The sequence below is a fragment of the Ischnura elegans genome, chromosome 7 (assembly GCF_921293095.1).
Source record: "Ischnura elegans chromosome 7, ioIscEleg1.1, whole genome shotgun sequence".
NCBI lineage: Eukaryota > Metazoa > Arthropoda > Insecta > Odonata > Coenagrionidae > Ischnura > Ischnura elegans.
The window spans coordinates 67,042,643-67,063,619 of NC_060252.1; the positions used below are offsets into that span (position 1 = coordinate 67,042,643).

The 20,977-nt window shown below is 37.2% G+C and overlaps 1 protein-coding gene across 1 annotated transcript; it reads right to left on the reverse strand.

The window, feature by feature from the left end:
* Positions 1-397: 397 nt before the first annotated feature.
* LOC124162721 (juvenile hormone esterase-like) lies at positions 398-16,603 on the reverse strand. The gene is made up of 12 exons (XM_046539335.1): positions 16,448-16,603; positions 15,599-15,863; positions 14,125-14,352; positions 12,516-12,660; positions 10,278-10,463; positions 8,382-8,593; positions 6,633-6,810; positions 6,236-6,328; positions 2,841-2,944; positions 2,543-2,693; positions 1,233-1,353; positions 398-876 (listed from the first exon to the last, which is right to left on the reverse strand). Exons 2-12 carry the CDS (start codon positions 15,839-15,841, stop codon positions 708-710), a joined length of 1,830 nt encoding a protein of 609 aa, XP_046395291.1. The 5' UTR covers positions 15,842-15,863; positions 16,448-16,603; the 3' UTR covers positions 398-707.
* Between the last annotated feature and the right edge of the window lie 4,374 nt (positions 16,604-20,977).

Consider the following 20,977-nt stretch of genomic DNA (forward strand, 5'->3'; position numbering starts at 1 on the left):
GATAAACGAAAGAGATGGTGCAAGTTACCTACACCCATTATGTATTGCAGTTGCATGGTAAGTAGGAAATATGCTTTTTGTTTAGTGTTTTAATGTATAAATCTTTATGGCATGCCATCAGTGCAGTCACCACATTGACACCGGCAGATTGAGATGGTTATTTTGTGAGGAGACAGTTCATTACTTTCCGCAGTGTGATGGTGATATGCAATGTCTCACAGTGGTAATATCTGGTATATGTATATAAATGGCTTTAAGATGTTCATTAATAACTTTTAAATATTGTTTGCTGGAGATATAAAACTTTCATTGGAGATCCACCTTAAAGATTACTGCAGTTTTTATTTTTGGAAAATCGACTAAAATGCAATTTTTCAGGATTTAATGATTTTAGGTATTCTTAACAGGAATAGTTTACTTTCATTTGCAGAAATGGTTACAAAATATTTTCATTCATTTTTTTACAATGCATCTCTTAGAATTCAATTTTTTGATCTCTGAGAGTAAAATGTTAACATTACAACTGCTATACGAAAAAATTGGCCTTCAACAAAGCTCACTGTTGCTGAAAAAGAAATTTTTATCATAGGCAATGCAATTGTTTTTGCATCATACAGTGAAAGTTACTTTTTTTCCCGGATTTATGAATGACATCTTTCAAATTGGATAAAATTAAGTAATTATAAATACATAATGTGAAACTTTTGCTATTGCTTGTGGCAAATTTTGCCTTCCTTAATACTCATTGTGTATTCTTGGGTAAAATCCCTGAGGCCAATCAATTCTTTATCAATGCGCATGTAGAATTCATCTCCATAGTGATATGGCTTCCACTCTGGAACACCTTCTATTTTAGATTTATCTGGATTTGGCTCCCTGTAAGACAAATATTATTCTTCAGTCGTGTATAACCATCTAATTGAATGAAAGGAAAAATCTAAACAACTTTCATCAGTGAAATTTCATCAATTGCTATTGCAAAGAAAAATTAAAAATTTTAATTTACTGATTGACATGGTTAAACCCATAAGCAATGGAAGCATCTTAAATTTATCAAGTTTTTCGTGATTATCCAGAGTAAAAGAGAGAAATGTCATCAAGACAGAAGTATAAAATATTTCTTAAGATTTTCTTCTTAACACTCGAAAGCAAGAAGGGAAGAATTATTTTACTCCATTCATGTGGAAAGGAAAATATTCATTCATCTGAGGGAGAAGTTAACTTTTTATTACCCATAGTAAGCAAAGTTTGTCCAAACTCCAACCATCTTCTTGGACAATTGGTCATCCTCTTCATTGAGATCAAACAGAGGTATACTGAACAGATACAGTAGATCATTTGCATGGCAAACTCCTGGAGAGAACAGCAACATATTTAAGTGTTATTTTAGGAAGCAAATAAGTTGGAAGGAAAGGGTATGAGAGGATTACATGGTATGTAAGAAATTTGAAGGCAGCCACCTATTGACTTGAAGATATGATTTAGGTTGACAAAAATTCTGGTCATGAAGGGGAGAATCTCATCAGGCTCTAGAGGTAAAGAATATGTTGATATATTATTTGGAGAGTTTGTCAGAATAAAAGAAATATGATACCTAATGAAAGGGTAACCTACAAAGAATATAGAGCTCTAGTACATACATCAATAATTAACTCACGTCAGGTGGAACTCCCAATGATCAAAGAATTATCAGCAAAAGTGCAGATAAAATGCTCTTGGGTAATGGCAGAACCTGGGAGGGTCTATAGGACTCCAGGGAGGACCCCCCCCCCTTGGAGTATCCAATTTAAACTAGAAAAAATGGTAATTTTGTTCAGACCCCCACTACATCTGGGAGGTTAATCCCCCAACTAGCCCCCCCTTTGTCCCTATCCTGAATCAGCCACTGCTCTTGGTTCTCTCCATTAGTTAAACTCATGAGGGACAGATTAAGGTCACTCTTTTTGGGGAGGAATGTCATAACTTTCTGTGGCCCCTTGATGGTATGTATACATATAACAATAAGTGCCCACACATCTCTACCAGTTAGAGAACATCTAGCCACTGCCCTAGACATTTTGATGTAGCAAGGTGAAAAGGATGAATATCTCTCCACACACTGGGCAAGGTAAGGTGCAGCTAGAAATGAACCGCCTCCTCTCAAAACTACAACCTTCATGTGATGATGGGTTTGCCCCTGAGGATGGTGGGGAATGTAGAACTGGCATGTGGTAGTCTAGAAAATGTAATACGCTTGCACAGACATGCATTACTCAAGGTAAGGCCTTGGAATGAATCAGCGAAAACTAGGCACCACTTTTTCCCTTCCCCAACTTTCCCAAGTTCTATCATGTGAAAATTTCAGTACATACTCATATTCTCTATATACTTAATTGAGGCAGAAAATTCTAGGATAAATTAGCATTTGCATAGAGAAATTTGCATTGACTCCTGGGAATATATTCTTGTAATTCAAAGGAATTTAAAACACATAATAAATTTGAGAGCAAATACTGAAATATGTACCTTTGATGAATATTTTAGGTTAACTTCTTACACATACCTCCGTCAAACGGAGCACTTGGGTCTCCAATTGCACTCCACATGCTGGTTTTCCCTTCGTAATCAAAAGCATAGAGGTAGCTGTTGTTCCTTTTTGAATGTAACTGAACTAAGCGGTGTTGTGGGCCTTTTAGAAATACTGACCCTAGCACCTAATAAAGATATAATTAATTGTGATTAAAATTTGCTTAAAGTCAATTTTAATTCCTAATCATATTTGCATGAATATTAATGTTTGATGCTGAGAATGTCAGTTATCAAGTGGAAATGGAATTGCAATCAATTAGACCAATACTTACATCTATCATTCCAGGACACATTTCAATAAAATTCCCCATAATATCAGGATTGAGGAATTGACCCAGTAAAGAATCGGTGAGCCAGTAATTCGGATCTTCCAAATCTAAACAAATTGAAAGAAAGGGTATTGTTAAAAGATAGCTGTCATTTTGTTCACAAATTTTCAGCATAAAATTTATGTAATTAGATGTGTATGTGATTTGAAGAATTTTATTAGCATCCTCCAGTCAATTATGTGGAAAGAAAATGTGGATTTCCCAGTGTGAGCCATTGAGAATGTGTCATTTTTGGTTCAGTTTCAAAAGAAGGAAAGTTCAGCTGCTCCACCAATCAGGGATTTGTAGTTTGTATCAAACCAAATTGAAACGTCTTTGTAAAAAAATTCCAATCAATGCAAAATAGATCACATTAGGTTTTTAAGTTGAATCAACATCAGTAGAAATATTTGTTTTAAAACTAAATAAAAATATAGCAAACATGATAGTTTTCTTAACATGTCTGAGTCATGGGTTTGCCCAGAATCAAAACAAGAGGGGTGGGGGGACAAAATAGGCCGTGGTCGTTTAAGTTGTAACTATTTTGCAAAGAAAAGGTTAATGAAACCAAAATTTTAAAGGAAATTATGACAGCAATTTATTATTTTTTGTAATTATTTGCTTGAAATGCTCTTAGTTCCATGCCTTATACTAATACCATTTTTCTCCAAAATAAAATTTGTTCATAACTTTTGTTTTGAACTACATAAATTTATTATTGCCTCTAGGGGAGGGCAATGACCCCCGCACCCCCCTGCCACCCGCTGGGTATGGTCTGAGTTATGAGATATTTTTAAACTACAAATAACCATAATAAAAATAATACTACAAATGGCCAATTACCATATATCTCCTAATATAGTCCCCCTCTGAATATAGTCCCCCCCCTAATTTCGAGGCTTCAGTTTCGGGAAACATTTTTAAAATGAGTCTGAATATAGTCCCCTCTTTACTATTACCATTGGCATTTTTTGATAAAAAAGGGGGGGCTATATTCAGACAAATACGGTATATAAGTGAGTTCATTTCTGATGCTGCAATTAAAATAGATTGGAACCTCTCCAGCTTAACCCCCTGAAATGTAACCCTCCGCCCCCTCTCCAAGTCAAACCCCCAAAAGTATTTTTCCCCCAGAAATGGCCTTGGTAGCTCATGTTAGAAAAGCAAGAAAATGAGGAGCTGGAGGGGAAGATTTATCCCTTGACTAGTACCAAGTGTTCTGACCAGAGTGATCGCCTATTCTCACATGATACGATGACCAAATAATAGGGTGGTTTCCTATTATTTTTTTAATGCCTAAATCGAAAGATTATTACTCCTGGAGTACGTATTTCACGCTTTTAGATTTTTATATGACGATATCTATTTTTCGCGGTTAAATGAAAAGTGAAAATTTTCAAGCGTGCGAAAACGCGACGGGTAAGTATGAATGCCGGGAAAAACTCCGCGTGACGTCGTTCTGCTTCCCACTGCCGCAAGTGAGGTGACCTTGGGGCGAGGCTCTGAGCGCTGATACGACGCAGGATGCTAGCAGGTAGCTGAGTACCATGCTAGCTGGTAGCGCTTGGCTTAAATAAGGATTATTAATACCTTATCAAACGAAGAAAAATTTCCGACCTTAGCCAGTTTTAATAGGTGATTATTAAGATATGTTTCCCTAAGCTCTGTGCCTCATGCATACATTGGTAACCTCAGACGATGTAAAACTCCTATCCTCTCGTGTAGAAACTAAGTCCCTGTGACGTTACGTGGAGTGGCATCGCATGGGCGCCAATCTGGCCTTTTTCAAATGAGGATAAAATTGACCCTTGCCATTCGTCTAAACCGGTATTTCTAAAACCAAATAATTTGTATATTATGAATACACTAATGGTGGGTAACGAATCGCAATCATTGCCTTTCGTTTTCTATGATGAAAGAAACTACCCTATTAGACATAATGCAATTCAAACCACCTCCTTCCACAGATATGCATACTGCAGTTCCAAGCAGCGGCGGATCCAGAGAGGGACTAGGGGGACTATAGCCCACCCTTCCTGTATTCATTTTACATTAGATAAAATGGTAATTTTGTTCAGACCCCCACTTCTGCTGAGAGCTTACCCTCCAGCCCCTCCACCTAGTCCTCCCTTTTCCCTGTGCTGGATCCACCACTGGTTCCGAGCACTTGGTAAGAGGCTGCCACAGGAACAGGAGGGGGCTTAGAATACTTCAGCCATGCCTGAATTTTTTTCCTTTTGGCGACTGCCCACAATACATCCTCTGAAGAGACCACTAGCCAAGGGGTAACCACCCTCTGAAACTACATTTCTCAGCACAGTTACATTTCATGTTTGCCAGGTGTATGATCAGACTGATTGCACATTCTGCAGGCCTGCAGCACCAGACTCTTCTCTTGTCAACATAGGTATATTGTAATTGCTCCTCACTGATTTCATTCCTCAGTTTCACATACTGAATCTTTCTTGAGTTCTAACCACTAAAAATGCACATATTGCAAATAAGATTGAATTATTCATACGTTTCTCCATAGTGATCAGTTAGCAAACATAAAATGTAACTTTCTTGATTGAAGCTTTCGCGGCTCATGATGATTAAAATAACTCACATACGGGAGTATGCCGCGTGTCGTAAAGGAGATAGCCCCAACGTTTCGCGAGCGACTGCTGGTCACTTTTTAAATTATTCCCTAGAAAAAGTGACCAGCAGTCGGTCGCAAAACGTCGGGGCTATCTCCTTTACGACACGCGGCATACTCCCGTATGTGAGTTATTTTAATCATAAAATGTAACTCTTTTGAAAAATGGATAGTCAGAAGATAGGAGCCCTTTGGCTAATGGTCTCCTTCTGTGGATGTATTGAGGGCAATTGCCACAAAGGAAAAAATTTCAAGGGGAGGCTTGAGTCTCCCGAGCTCCTTTTCCCTGGCCACATGATTGCCTTTGGGAAAACCAACAAAGATTGCAAATTTCAGCAGAAACTTTCCATGAATTGTTTAATCTGCTTTCTAACCTTTACTCACCGTCACATAGAACTACAATTTACCATAATTCGTTCACTGTCAGATCTACCATTGTATGGAATGAAATTCGACCCGGCTATATAAAAACTTGTGGGAATGTGGAATCTTTTAAGAAAAAATGTTACAAATATTTGCAACATCATTAATCAAATTATTTTTTTTACTTTATGTCATGGTTATTTCAAAATTATCTAAAAATGTCTGTTCTTCATTATATATATGTATTACATTATTCAGTGCTATTTTTACCTAATACATACATATTAACTCAAAATTTCATTTCATCAGTAATAGGTATTTACCAGCCAAAATAATACAATTTTATTGCAATACTCACTAAATAACCGGAAAGCACTATCTGGAACTCCATAACGCAGGAAATTTTTATCATTCTCAAGTCCATTGGGTACCATGTAACCACCGTAGACAACTGAAAAGTAAGCAGTTATATAAATGGCATCCAAAACATACCATCTCAGATAGTTAAGAGCATTAATTTTAGTGTAGGGAAAGGATGTTGATACTCAGAAGTTACTAAACATCTCAAACATATAAACAAATATAGTATCAGTTTCTTGTATATCAAATGCTAAAAAATGTGACTGAAAATAATATTTGAGATAAGGTTCGTGGATGTGACAGAATTATCTTCGGAAACAGAGTGAGATATTTGGAAATCAAGTGCATATTAAATGTGCATCTCATTCATATCTTATAATTACGTGATTACTCACTTGCCATGACGTAGGTGCCTTCATTTTTATTAGCACCAAACATTACTGGCACATTGCTGTAATTTCCAGATTTAAGTATATCCAAAGGATGCTTATCAATATATTTCTTTTTCCCAGCTCTCTGGACTATAGGGCTGCATCCTCCAAATCCTGAATAACCCCTTCTTTCCTCCTTTGCCTGGAAACATTTATTATACATACTTTGTGACGGAAAGTTTTTCCATTTAGGGAAATTAATAGGGATGATAATAAAAATAAGATATGGATGGGATGCTAATTAATTCAATAGAATTGGTAATTAATTCCTGGTGAGCCACTTCCCTTGTCAAACTTAAAGAATAATTACCTTTCTCAATTTTTCATTGAAGATAAGTCATAGAATAATAAATACACATTTACAGTCTGAAATATATTTCAAATTTTTATTTGAAGTGTGTAAAGTCGAAAAAATTAGAAAAACTATTACACTTTATGAACAAAAATTACAAACAAGATTTATCAACAATCAAGTTTCACATGGTAGTGAAAATAGGCAGTGTCCACTCATCTCTGGATTTGCCGATGACTAAACCAAAATGAAAAATACTAAGGAGACTATTAAGAAAAGGTAAGATTTAAGGTAATGGTGCAATGGCATCTGTTCTGTTTCTAGCTAAAGAAATGACATAAAACGATTGGAAATAAGAGATGAGTTTGCTTGTTTGGGAGAATCTCTGTTGGTGGTGATTCCATTCATCCCTGCCCACCCTCACCCATCTCCCCCTTTTAAGATGGCTCTAGCATTTAGGCACTTATAGAAGAGGGTAAGGATTGATGAAATATCCCTCAGAGAACCATAAAACTCATCATTTTGAACCATTAATATTAAAAATTTTCTGGAGGGGTTCCCCGCAACTCCCACTTACCCTGGTATATATGCAATACCCCCACACCTCAAAGTATTAGTTGTGCCTAAAACCCCCCCTGGCCCTAATTCTTAGCTGCGCCCCTGGGGCAGTGACCACCTGGGAATCTCGTGTGTTCCTTAATTTCGTTCTTTACAGTTCACGTACTCACAGGGTTCAAGGAAAATGGAAGGTGCCAAAAGACCCCAGGGTCCCCAGTACTGGCCTCACTATTTTTAAGAGTCGTTTTAACCATTCAGGTAAAATTTCATGAAAAATAATAGGACCCTGCTAGCAGGCCACCCACCACTCACGTGATGACTAAACTTGAGCACCATGCTTTACAATCACTGGTAATGTAGCCAGGATTTTGAAATAAGGGAGTTTACCAGAGACTTCAGTCCCCTTCTAGGGTGTATGGAACGCATCCCAGGGCAAAAAGGGGTTCAGGGGTACTCCTTTAGAAAATTTTGTGATTTTTGATGCTGAAAACTGATTTTTAAGACTCAAAAGAGAGAAACTTTATTACTATTTTATTTCTTGAAGCCATCTTACTCGTTTTTGGCACCTCTTTTAAAGGGAAGGTGTTGTAACCCAGAGAACCCTTGGTTATGTCCGGCATAGCCACTGGACGTAACCAAGGGTTTTCTTGGTTATGAAAAGTGGCATAGCCACTGGAGGTAACCAAGACAATTTCTAGGAGTAACAGAAGGAGGAAGCAAAAATTCACTGAGAGGAACAATCTCTTCAACTCAAGAAGCTGTTATAAGGACAGGTAGAAAAGATCACCTTAATTGAATGTGTTAATGAGTATGACTATGATCATAAGGCCAGATTCCACCAACGACACTCCGTGATACTTCACCTTATAGGTTTGGTAAGCCCTCGTTAGTTTCATTGCATCAACTGTTTGCAGGCATCGAGTAACTTCAGTGAGATCACCTTTGCCACTATCAGCACCAGTAACATTGCAACCTGCTTCAGCAGCAATATTCACAGTATGAAACTCCGGAATATCATCAATAGCCCATGCAGCGAGAGATGATCCACTTTCACCAATCACACGATGAAAGAGACCTGTTTGGTTAAAATGATATAGAGAGACATAATTTCCTAGTAGAGTTAGTCCAAATAAGTGAAAAATACTCAAATGATTAAAGTGGATTTCAAAACCTTGGTTCACAATTCGTTTCCATTCAGAAAAATCATTGATCCAAGTCGCTGGTTAAAACTATATTTAGGGTTGAGTAAATCATCTATGTACTCCTGAAACTAATTTATCACTCATTGAGCATCCAATGACTTGGAAAAATATTCGCAGAGACCTGTTGACACATCTTTCATGCTTTCAAAAACATGATTTCAATATATGTAGTGGTCACTGAAGAGGAATCTGACAGATAAAATGAGTAGGTTAAACTGTGACTGTAAGGTAAACACTACAATATGGCAAATACTTAGGAATTATGTTTATAATACTGCTGGAGAAGACATTTAAAATCCAATTAGCTTCAAGATAAAAACTTTAATGTAATGTACCTTCATTAGATAAAATTAATCAATATGCTATGGAATGATAATGACATACTAAGCATAGTTTTTCCCACCATTATGATATTTTTCATTGATATGACTGCAATGCCATCCTGAGTCAAGAGCAGAGAAGACTTCCAGTGCTGGTAACTTTTGTGGGAAATGCCAGTGGTGTAATTTAACATAGTCATTATTTATTATTCAAGAGAAGTAAACCACTATACTTTCTTCAACTGTAATGTGGAAAGGTTAGTTCTTCATCCATCGTAACGATTTTGTTACAAGAATAGCAAGATTGAAGTGAGACCTGCTGATACCACCCAACAGAAATTTTTATCAAATCAGAGGGAGGAATTTATAAAAGTTATACCTGTGCTTTCATTTCATTCCACATTTTTTAGCCTTCCCATACACCTCCACTCAAAGAGATACTCCCTACTGTGGATTGTATTAACATAAAGGCAACAGACAAAGTGAAGTACCTAGGAGTTATGATAACCTCGAGCCTCTCACTAGGGAACACATGTAAGGAATATTTGCGGCATAGCTCTGAAGGAATTAGGATTTGTCAAGCATATTGTGGGAAGATTTTTGGATGAGAAAGTAAAAGAAAGGTGTCATTTTGCACTCATGTGACCGCACCATAAATATGCAGGGAGCGTAAGGGATCCAGTGCAGAAAAACTTATTCTGTGAACTGAATAAAATACAAAGGAAGGCTGCAGGGTTTGTCAAAATCTTCTCCGGGCATACAGACAGCGTTACCCAGATGTTAAGGGAGTTAGGATGGGAGACTCAGAGGCTGCACGCTAGGCTTAGATTGTTTGAACAATTAAGAATGGATATCTTTAATAGTGACATGGAGAACATAATATTAGAGCCACACTATATTTCCTGGTCCGACAGAAGCAATAAATTAAGAGAGATGTTTTGCCGAATGGATAGATATTAAGGACTTTAATAAATGCCAGTCATAATTTCGTTAGAGCATTTCCTTTTTATAAGCAAATGGCTGGTATCCTACCTCCCCCTTCCACATGCCTTTTAGGCAGCTTGAGGGGTAGTATGTAGATGTAGATTATTGCATGAGCAGTACACCACCCGTGAGGCCCTCGTTAGTACTTACTTTAGCGTTCTTTTATGTAATATGAGACATGGACCTAGTTGGGTGTAATTTCTCCAAGTGGCCCAGCTCAAAATCACTGTGTAGGAATTCTGTGAAAACTAACCTCTTGCCAGAGGAGAGAGTAGCAAATAGCCAACACTGGCACCTCCGGCACTCTCTCCAAAGATTGTGACCAAATTTGGATCTCCACCAAACACACTGATGTGATCTCGAACCCACTCAAGGGCAAGAACTTGATCCAGTAGACCGGCATTACCAGCTATGTCATCTGTCTGCAAGGATAGGAAACCTAAAAAATGAAAATATGTGAATTTGAATGAAAAATAATTTCAAGACAATTGGGGGGGGGGTTGTTCAAAACAGTTGTCTATCATATTTCTCTGAGTTTAGTACCCCCTAGTTTTCTAACATCTATAGGAGAAAATTATGAATTGGGAGTTACTATATTCAAGTGCTTGTGTCTCACTTTTTCCAAAATTGAGTTCTATAAAATTGGGGGCTGCTATATTTAGAGCAATATGGTACGTAAGAGTGTTACAGCTATTCAGTGTGGTGCCAAATCACGTCACTCAATATCTTATAAAAGTGTAGCGGTGTTGAAGAATCCTCCTGCATCAATGGGACAGAGCAGATGACAAAGGAAGAAATGAAACTACAATATTGCACACATGGCATGCTGATAATTAACTGATTAGCTAAACTCATGGAAACTTGAGAGTCAGCTGATGTCATTTTATCATCAATCCCAAGCAAATGGACTCAAATGCAAGCCTAATGGAGTCATACTAAGTCATTCTAAAATCTATTTCACCATCAACAGTAGAATGTGTTCAGCCTGATTTCAAACTATGAGTGAGTAAAATCACACTGCATTCAATAAATATCGAGAGAAATATTTTAAACATTAGCACAAAAAATATTTATTAAAAAAATTTCCATGTGAACTGCTTTATATGAGGGTTGTACCAAAAGTAAGGTTCCCAATGAGCTACAATGTTGAGCGAAGGTGATAAGCTAAATCCCACAACATTGCCGTGCACAGTGGTTCCCCTACTCTCGAGTCCGCCAGTCCGCAATTCACTGTGTCGCTCATTATTGGCTTAGCAACCGTCAACAATGAAAGTGATTATCCCCGATCCCGCCAAGTGTGAGGATCGAGCAGTAATCCGATTTCTCCTTGCAAGGAAGTTACTGCCATTGGAGATTCATCAGCAACTGACTGAACTTTATGGTGAAGAGTGCATGTCCTTTCAGCTCGTCCGCAAATGTTGCAGGGCTTTTGCCGAGGGCCGCACGGAAGTTCACGATGAAGAACGGAGTGGAAGACTGCCGGTTTTGGATTGTCCAGAAGATCAACAGTGAGCTGCTCAAAGATCGGAAGGTCACTGTCCGTGAACTTGTTTAACGCATTCCTGAAGCTTCCCACAGCACAATTGAAAGAACTTTAACAGAAACGTTAGGTTATTGCAAGATGTGTGATTTCTGGGTCCCCCGTGTGCTGACTGACGGACACATGCAGCAACGCCTTGACTGTACTCGCAAATTTCTTCTACAATTTTAGGGGGGGGGAAGAGTTGTTGGTCTCTATCGTCACCGGAGATGAAGCGTGGGTATTTCACTATATCCCTGAAACAAAACTCTTGTGGCAAACGCTTAAAGAGCGACGATGAAGTCCGAGCAGAGGTCGCACACTTCCTCAACGGGTTGGCGGGAGACTTCTTCAACTTAGGGATAGAAAAGCTGGACCACTGTCTTTAAAAGTGCGTCGAAAAAAATGGAGACTACGTTGAAAAATAATCAAAAGTGTAAGCTTTTCAACGATGTGAAAATCAATATAAATAAACTAAGTTTTGTATTTGTAAAAAATATGGGAACCTTACTTTTGGTACAACCCTCGTAATAAAGCCACATAGCCACAGGCACAGTGGGCGGAGAGAGGAGCAACCTGTCTTCACATTAGTGGAAGAATGTTAACACAATTTTACTCAATACAGGATGGGCAAGGTACAGGATTGCCGGGAGGGATCACATTATAGATACCTACTTAAAATATTAGCATGCTGACAAGTCGCCTTTATATCTTGTGAGGCGATAAAGGGGATAAATATAATAATTATCCATAACTTAAATTGTACAACAAAAAAGTCCTTTCTGGCATTTTAATTGTTGGACAAGCAAACTCATAAAGCCCTGGTTGGTGAAAATTTTTGTTCCTCTACCAACACTGCGAAAACACATAGGTAAGAGGTTTGGTGTGAAAAGGCAAAATTTTACCCAGAAGTGGTGAAAAATATTGGGAAAATAGTAGATAAATTTAAAAATGAAATAATGATAATATTACCTAGAGGTCCCAGTCTGTAGTGTGGGACAACTAAAACCACATCCTTGTCCATTAATCGTTGAGCCCCATAAACCAAAGCAGATCCTCCAGCATAAGCTCCACCATGGAAGAATATCATGACAGGCAGTTTTGCATCCACACCAACCTATGAGAATAAATGTTGCAAAAATTTATGAAATGATCTCATTAACCCTTTTGCACTGAACATCAGGTGGAGTGGATGGGTATCTTCATATGCAGAAGAAGTGACGTCGGGTATAGCTGTCGTGGATTTTTCAACCCAAACGACCGGGAGTCGGCTCTGGCCGATGTGAGGGAAGGGAAGTGACTGCTGAGGTAGCAATTGTCAGATGCATTCAGGCCCGGCCTGAGACCCAGCTTAGCGAGACGTTAGGGCCACTCCTTGGCAATTAAACCCGATCTCCCACTCATTTACGATCATCCTCACGGCTGTGGCAAAGTGATTATATTGCCATTGGTTTTTGCAATGATAAATTTTATAAAATACTACATTTTTTTACACTTTGAAATGAATCCTCATTTTATTCAAGCAATTTTTAAATGAAAATTTAGAGTTAAATATAACAGACTTCTGGCCTTACAGTCTTAGTACCTAGTGTTCACTAACTTTGTTGTTATTGACGCTAGAAGTCTATTAAAATTTTCACAATGCTTACAAAAATGTAAGTAATTCTTTAGGAAGAGTAAATTATTGAAAATGAAATGCATTTTTGGTTGAAAAAAAAATGCTGGTAACACAATAAGTTGACCATGGATTCATGCTTATTTGTATATGATATCAGTGAACACTACATTTTTAATATATATTCAGCCACAGGTATAAGCAATTTTTGCTCTGAATTGTATAGCCCAAACAATTTATCAAATTTCTGAATTTATGGCTGATAAATGCATTGGAGACAGCTTTTCAAATAAAATTCATCAGCTAAAAGACAGCTATATTGGTATTTAAACATTATCGAATAATTGGTATTGGCGACTGCCCTTAACTGATGAGTAGCATCCCTTAGTGTGCGAGAGTCAGACCTGCCTGCCCACGTGCGAAGGCGATACAAATCCATGGCCATCTGTCAATGTGCATATTTTCAATGTGCTTGTATTTGTGTCCTATATAAACAGATGTGTTGTTATAAAGGGTGCAGTTACTTTGCTCAACACATGCTCCAATAACCCTCCAAGACCCTAAATTGTACTCTAGCATGGTTTTCAAATTGGATTTTGAGTAAATTTTTTCTTCATCAATTTTTTTCAGCTTCAGTTCTGATTTCAGTTCAAAGCTCAGGAAATGATGTAACCATAAACTGGACATACCCATCCCTTCTTTTAATCATACAATCCATACTTTCCAACAAGTAAACCCCACTAGTATAATAATAAATGCAATACCTAATGTTAATTACCATATTTCTCCTAATATAGTCCCCCTCTGAATATAGTCCCCCCCCCCTAATTTTGAGGCTTCAGTTTCGGGAAAAGTTAAAAAAATGCGTTTGAATATAGTCCCCCCCTTCACTTTTACCACAGGCATTTTTGGAAAAAAAGGGGGGACTTTATTCAGACATATGCTGTATGTAACCTTTTTACTCACCTTTGGGGTATAGATATGCACAAATAAGCAGTCCTCAATATCCTTTTCTCGATTAGCTTTTGGTGATATTTCACCTCTCTTGATCAGCTCTTCTTCCACAGCCACTTCCAAAGCATCCCATCCACGAAGTTTTGTTCTGGCATCCCTGAAAATTCCTGTCTGAGGACACTTCTGTCCAAAATGGGTGGCCTCAAAAGTACCATTCCATGGCCCTGACGGTTCTGGGGGCTATTGGACAATAAATATACATATGTATGCATTAGTGAAAAATCAACTCAATCCTTGAATTCCTTAAATTTTCAACTCCACGCATAGAATTAGAGAGGAAGTCAAGAGAAGAGAGAATGACGATAGAGAAAATTTAATTCCAATTTCCTTAATACTTGGATCCATCACAATGCTCCAAGTGATCACGTTTATTTTTGTGCAACATATTGGTGAGAAAGGTATTCTGGAAGAGAGCTCACCCTCAAATATTTTGCTTTGTTTTGAAAAAAAGGCAGTACGAATCATCAAGGATGCTGATCCAATGGTGCCTTTTCCTTGAGAGACAGATGAAATTTATGAAAGAATTCTTGTCATATCATTATGAGAATGCCAGGCTCTTTGGATTGTCCACTGAGGTGAAGAGACCTTATTACTATACACCTACTTTTGCAAAAGTCAGGGCATCATGTGACTCATGAGCAGCTCAGCAATTCTCAAATTAACCAGTTTTGCACAGGTTTATGAATTTATACACAAAGACAAGAAGGAACCTTGGAGTCTTATTAGTTTGCAAAAAAATCTAAAGAATCCTCAAAATACTTGGGATAAAACTATCTATTCCACAATTACAGATCAATTGTTATGGGCCGAGGAACCATTTTGACACAACTCTGGGTGTCTACCTAATAATCCCTGCTATTAAGGCGAAATGGGATGAAATATTGTGACTCTAGTATCAGGAGAACCTTGAGCTCTGCCACCCAGAGTGCCATACATGCAGCACCTATGCTTTCCATAGCATTTCCATATCGCCAAGACACTAATTTTCATTTTTATTATGGATAAATCGTGAATCGGTAACACAGAGAACTCTCAATTATTTACGCTCATGATTGAATGATTAGACACTGCAGTTATTTAAAAAAACATGGATAGCTGGAAACAAAAAAGTCACCAACGAGAAAGTTAATGTTGAACATAAAATATATTACTTAACGAGGCCAAATAATGAACAGATGAATATGGCTTTCTTTGTAAATATGTGTGCATTTTGTTTAGATAATCTCAATTTCATGTAATCAGTTCTATGCCACTTAAATGTTTCTCAAAGTGTAAAGAGAGGAGAAAAACACAGGTATGCATACATATTCTGAAATTAAATAACTTGGTGATCAAAAGCCAAATAATCAAGAGTTGACTGTCAGTGGTGTCATGGTACTGGTTAAAAAAAGACATAATAGTCAAATATTAGGCATATTCTACTCACTTGAAATCTCCTCGAACCACTGGGAGACACTGCATATCTAATCCCTTTGTAAGAAAAATATTCTCTCTTGCTAAAGTGTGAAATACCAGTGGTACCCACTACTTTCCCCAGCCCAGGTATATCTACCACTGGACTAGGGTTGACCTTCCCAGGGATGACCTTGGCCTCTGTGGTCACTCCCCACAGCAGCCCTACTATTAGGACTTGAGTGATTAGTGTCCGATGAGTCACCATGGTCTTCATTAAGATCTGCACTGTCTCTCACCTTCGAGGGACGGGATGAAAGGAAATTAATAACTGTTTTTAGAGGTACTATTAGGCGTATGCCACTTTTAAATCTGCTGAGTTTCTCTTAAGTTAGCTAGGCAGATCCTTCGTGGAGTTTAATTCCAACAGAAATTTTTCTTCGAATGCTTAGCCCAAATAAACTTTTTGTATGGATGCACATGAGCCTTCTTACAGATTTTGCTAATCATGGTTCAATCCTAGTCCAGGTGAATTTCTTGTAATGGCAACTAATGTGAGATTTAGAAATACATTCGCATGATAGAACATCTGCAAGATTCCACATGATGAAAATTTGTAAAACATCATTTCATGGTACATAATTGGTTCAGTAATGATCCCTTATACAAAGTCAAAATCACTTACTCTTGCATTCTTCAAGTAAGACAAGATAATAAAAAAGGAATAAAATTGCAGCTCTTCATTCATTAAATACTTGACTATGCAACAGTGATGGTTCACAATATTGAAAGTTATTTCCATTAAAAAATGCAATATATATCAAACCTGGACTGAAAAATAGCTTATTTTACTTGAGTATACATACAATCGAACTGTACTCACCTCGAACGAACTTGCCATTCAACAGGTGAATAATGACTAAAGTAAGCTGGGAAAGGCTACAAAGCCAAGAAAATTGAAGGAAGAAATTATGAAATAACAGGTAGATAAAGTGAGCGATTGCATTTTTACGTCAACTTAATCCATGGAGGATATTCCTATGTGGAAATCGAGCAATGAGTTGCAAAGTACACATTATCATTGCCAAGGTTATAACAAGCAGAGGAGGATGGGGTCACCAGGTTCTAACCTTACAAAACAGTAGGGTAATACAGTCCACTAAATGAAATCCCTCAGCATGAACCCCTTCTATAACCCCTATATGCACACCCCCCCAAAATTTGTTTTCTGGCTATGACCTTGCTCATCAAAGATAAGAGTGATCATAACCTAGGTAGTCATGAAAAGCATTTGTGGCCTAGAAAATCCAAGCAAGACACTATCAAGAAAAAGATAAGGAAAGCAATTGAATTTTTAATTTTATTTTATCAGCGGAGGATATCTAATGTGGTAATCAAACACTGGATTACAACATAGATACATGCCAAAGATAGCCAGTGATGAGAAATCATAACATCTTGAGCATTTATGAAGGAGGGAATTGAAATTAATCTTCCATAAATTACTTAATCAAAGGTTCATCATAGTGAAGGTCGATTAATATGTCAATAGAAAGGATGAATTGAGTTTTCTGGGTTCTCTTCTGCAAATGTTCATGATTGATGACGGTAAGAGTCAGTAGACAGGATGGGGAAGAGAACCTTTGAAATGAAATTTATCCATATCACTCTTCGTTGCCTTCTGTAGAAATCACTAAGCAGATTTCAGCATTATCATGTTACATCATCAAGAAGTGAAGAAATAATTATGAACCTATGGGGATGGAGTTGTTATGAATCACTAATGATATTTTTCTCAGGTTTCATAACATGTCATCCAAATGACTGCAAAGCGAATGCAATCAATAAATATAAGTTTGAGATTATTTACAGCAAAATTATAGCTATGGTAATAAAATAATTTTATGCATTTAAAATGAGTTTCGGAGCTTCTGTACCACTGTCAAGGGTAATTTATTTAAAGCCATTGACTTTATTTTTCAGTCCATGCAAAAATTTACCTCAACCTTAACACTTCTTGGTCCGGCGCCCTTTACATTTGACTAGCCCTTGAGGCTGGCAAATCATAGGATATTTGCGGGGAAGGCACTCGTATACGATTAAACTCACACAGCTTGAGAACTTGTGCATGTTTTTAAATGCACATTTTTATTATAAACATGTATTTTTAATGTTTATTTTTTATTTATGTTTTGCAAGAACAATGGCTTTGTGCAAATAGCCAAAATAATTTTGCAGAGCGGCTTCACTAATCAAAAAGCAAAAAAACATAAAAACACGTCACTGGACTACGACCGCTGAATGCGGATATGTACCGTATTTCTCCGAATATAGTCCCCCCCTAATTTTGAGGCTTCAATTTCAGGAAAAGTTAAAAAAATGCGTTTGAATATACTATTCCCTTCTTTACTTTAACCACAGGCATTTTTGGAAAAAAAGGGGGGACTATATTAAGACATATACGGTATTCGTACTTTTACGTGAGCAAACAATAATGTGTTAAGGTACAATTTGTCTTCAAATCACCGGCAGTAACTCACTCATGGAGATCAATCCACTCGAAAGATGGGGATAGACAATGAGGTGCCCTCCCTTTATAGTTTAGGCAACACGACAGTACACCCGAGCATTGATGGTTGCATAAAGTGTCAGGATACTCTCATAATACATACGTATGTGTAAACAGCATACATAATTTCATAATTTATTAATTAACGGGCTGAAGCCCAATTACAAAGCTTAAAATTCTTTATAAAATGCTATAAGATTTCACAACAATGACAATAGTATACATATTAAATAGGTAATTAAGTATTAAGTAAACATCTTATCTGGTAATCCTTTCAGGTACCTCATTACAGAAGGTAAGGAATCAAAAAATAGGTCCACTTTGAGACATAAATTGCCGTCACGCATTATTTGCTGCAATGGGGAAAAATGGGTATAGTTGCGTGAGTGATGGCTATTGTCAAAAAGGTTGTCACCTCTAGTGGAATAAGAAGGAACTTTCAAGAATATTTCTCTTAGTAGGACAGGGGAATCAACGAGGTTATTTAATAGCTTATACAAGAAAATAATATTAGAGCACTGTCTCCGCTACATATATGTACACATGTATGTATGTGGTTTTGCTACATAGCTGTAACAATGGTAAGAGGAAGGATTCACTGAATTTTAATGTGGTATTTCATTACAATCTATTATGCTGATTTCTTTGAGTTTTAGGCAGGTAAATACCACAACAAATATGTACTGCAAAAAACTTGAAAGCTTCAAACTGTTCTGTTCACTGTATCTCTCCAAATGCAACCTCTGTGAGTCTCAGATTTATACCAATAATCTTACTCTCATACACATAATTATAATCTCGGCAATGGCATGACGATTGGGAGGGATCTAGCGGATTAATATATGTACAACTAAAATACACAACCATATATGCTATAAATATTTCAAATTTGAAGGAAAATTATTTATTTTTTGGTAAGAATATAGCTTAACTAAGGTACATATTCATTTCTCTACAATGGCTATAGATTAATACAGTTTATTTAAAAAATCTAAATGGATGTGATTAAATCTCGATGAAGCTGGAGAGCTAAATAGGAATGAAATGTAATGAGGAATTAAAAAGGAGTAAATGTAAAAAGGAGGAATGTAATGGCAACATTAGTTAGAAATGTTTCCATTGGTACCCAAAGCACATATATTTGAATAATTTATCCTGACTTTTTAGACATTAGAATGCTTTCAAAATAATTTCCTTCGCATACCCATGCAAAACATTATTCCTTAAGCAAAATGGTCACCAAAAATATAACATAGACTAAAAAATACTTGGGCATGGTTTTGATTCATCATATAGCCTCCTTTAATAGCACATATACCAGCCTTGGTGGTAGTGGGGAAATGTCCTCGCTTGTCAATCCCGAGCCTTCGTGTTTGGGTCTTGCATGGGTTAGTGCCACCACCAACGGAATGGATGTATGTAATAGGGTAGTTTCCTTCATCAAAGAAAACGAAAGGCATTGATCGCAATTCATTACCCAACTTTAGTGTATTAATAATATATAAATTATTTGGTTTTAGAAATCCCAGTTTAGACGAATGTTAATGGTCAATTTTAACCTCAATAAAGGCCTAATAGGTGCTTATTCGATGCCACTCCACGTGACGTCACAGGGACCTAGATGCTATACGAGTAGTCAGGAGTTTTAGACTGTCTGAGATTACCAATGCATGCATGAGTCACAGAGTTCAGGGAAACATCTCTTAATAATCACCTATTAAAATTGCCTAAGGTCAGAAAGTTTCCTTTGCTTGGTAGGATATTAATAGTCATTATTTAAGCCAAGCGTTACCTGCTAGCTGGGTACTCTGCTACTGCTAGCAGCCTGCATCATAGCAGCAGTCATAGCCTTGCACCAAGGTGGTCTCACATGGTGGCAGCCGGAACCAGAATGACGTCGCACGGGCTTTTCCCAGCATTCATACTTAGCCGTCATGTTTTCGTGCGCTTGAAAATTTTCACTTTTTGTTTAATGGCAAAAAATAGATATTGTAATTTAAAAATCTAAAGACGTGAAATACCTACTCCAGGAGTAATAATCTTTCGATTAAGGCAATAAAAAATAATAGGAAACAACCCTATTGTTCAACTTTACCTTTTGTTGAGAGTAGGCTAACGCTAACTCTGGATTCCTCTCCACCTTGTCATCATGGTCCAAATATCCTGGGCTGTCAAGATGCCTCCTCCAAATATTATTGCCAAGTTGTAACTCAATTGTACACTGTAAGACACAGGTGCATACAGATATGAAAACTACACAGAGAAAAAAATTATTTGCTTTCAATGACAATTAAATCCTGATAGCTCAAATTAGCACAAAGCATGCTCTACGACTATTTTCCCTTTTTACACTCAGTGAGATTTGCAGGTGACTCTGCAAAGGAATTTTTTTCACATGTTTTGTCCACTTAACAGTGATTCTGTAAAGGTACACCACTGTTTATTCTTTGCTAATCTCCTTGAATAGGGATTCTAAGACTCCACATAGAAAAAAAATCATTTGCTTTCAATGTCACTAAAATTCGAATAACTCAAATTAGCATAAAGTGTGCCCTATGACTATTTTTCCTTTTTTCACACTGTGTGCCGTGCTAGTGACTCTGTTAAGGAAATTTTTTCACATGTTTTGCTCACTTACCAGTTATTTCGTACAGGTACAACACTGTCTATTCTATGCTAATCTCCTTGAATAAGAACTCTAATATCTCCATTAATCCCAGTTCTGGGGTCAACTTCCAGATTACATGAAATTTACTGCCAAGAGAATGGTAATTTTGTTAATTTGTCATTTGGGAATACAGGAAAGAAGAGCCCTGAAAACCCAAGAGTTTGCAGATAACTTCA

What these genes read in the sequence shown, in the direction of transcription:
- LOC124162721 (XM_046539335.1), bottom strand. Translation starts at nt 15,841, where the DNA reads ATGAAGACCATGGTGACTCATCGGACACTAATCACTCAAGTCCTAATA. An exon ending in AGGCACCTACGTCATGGCAA is followed by an intron (nt 6,329 to 6,632) that starts GTGAGTAATCAC and finishes CTTACTTTTCAG; the next exon opens with TTGTCTACGGTGGTTACATG. An exon ending in AAGTGCTCCGTTTGACGGAG is followed by an intron (nt 1,354 to 2,542) that starts GTATGTGTAAGA and finishes TGTTCTCTCCAG; the next exon opens with GAGTTTGCCATGCAAATGAT.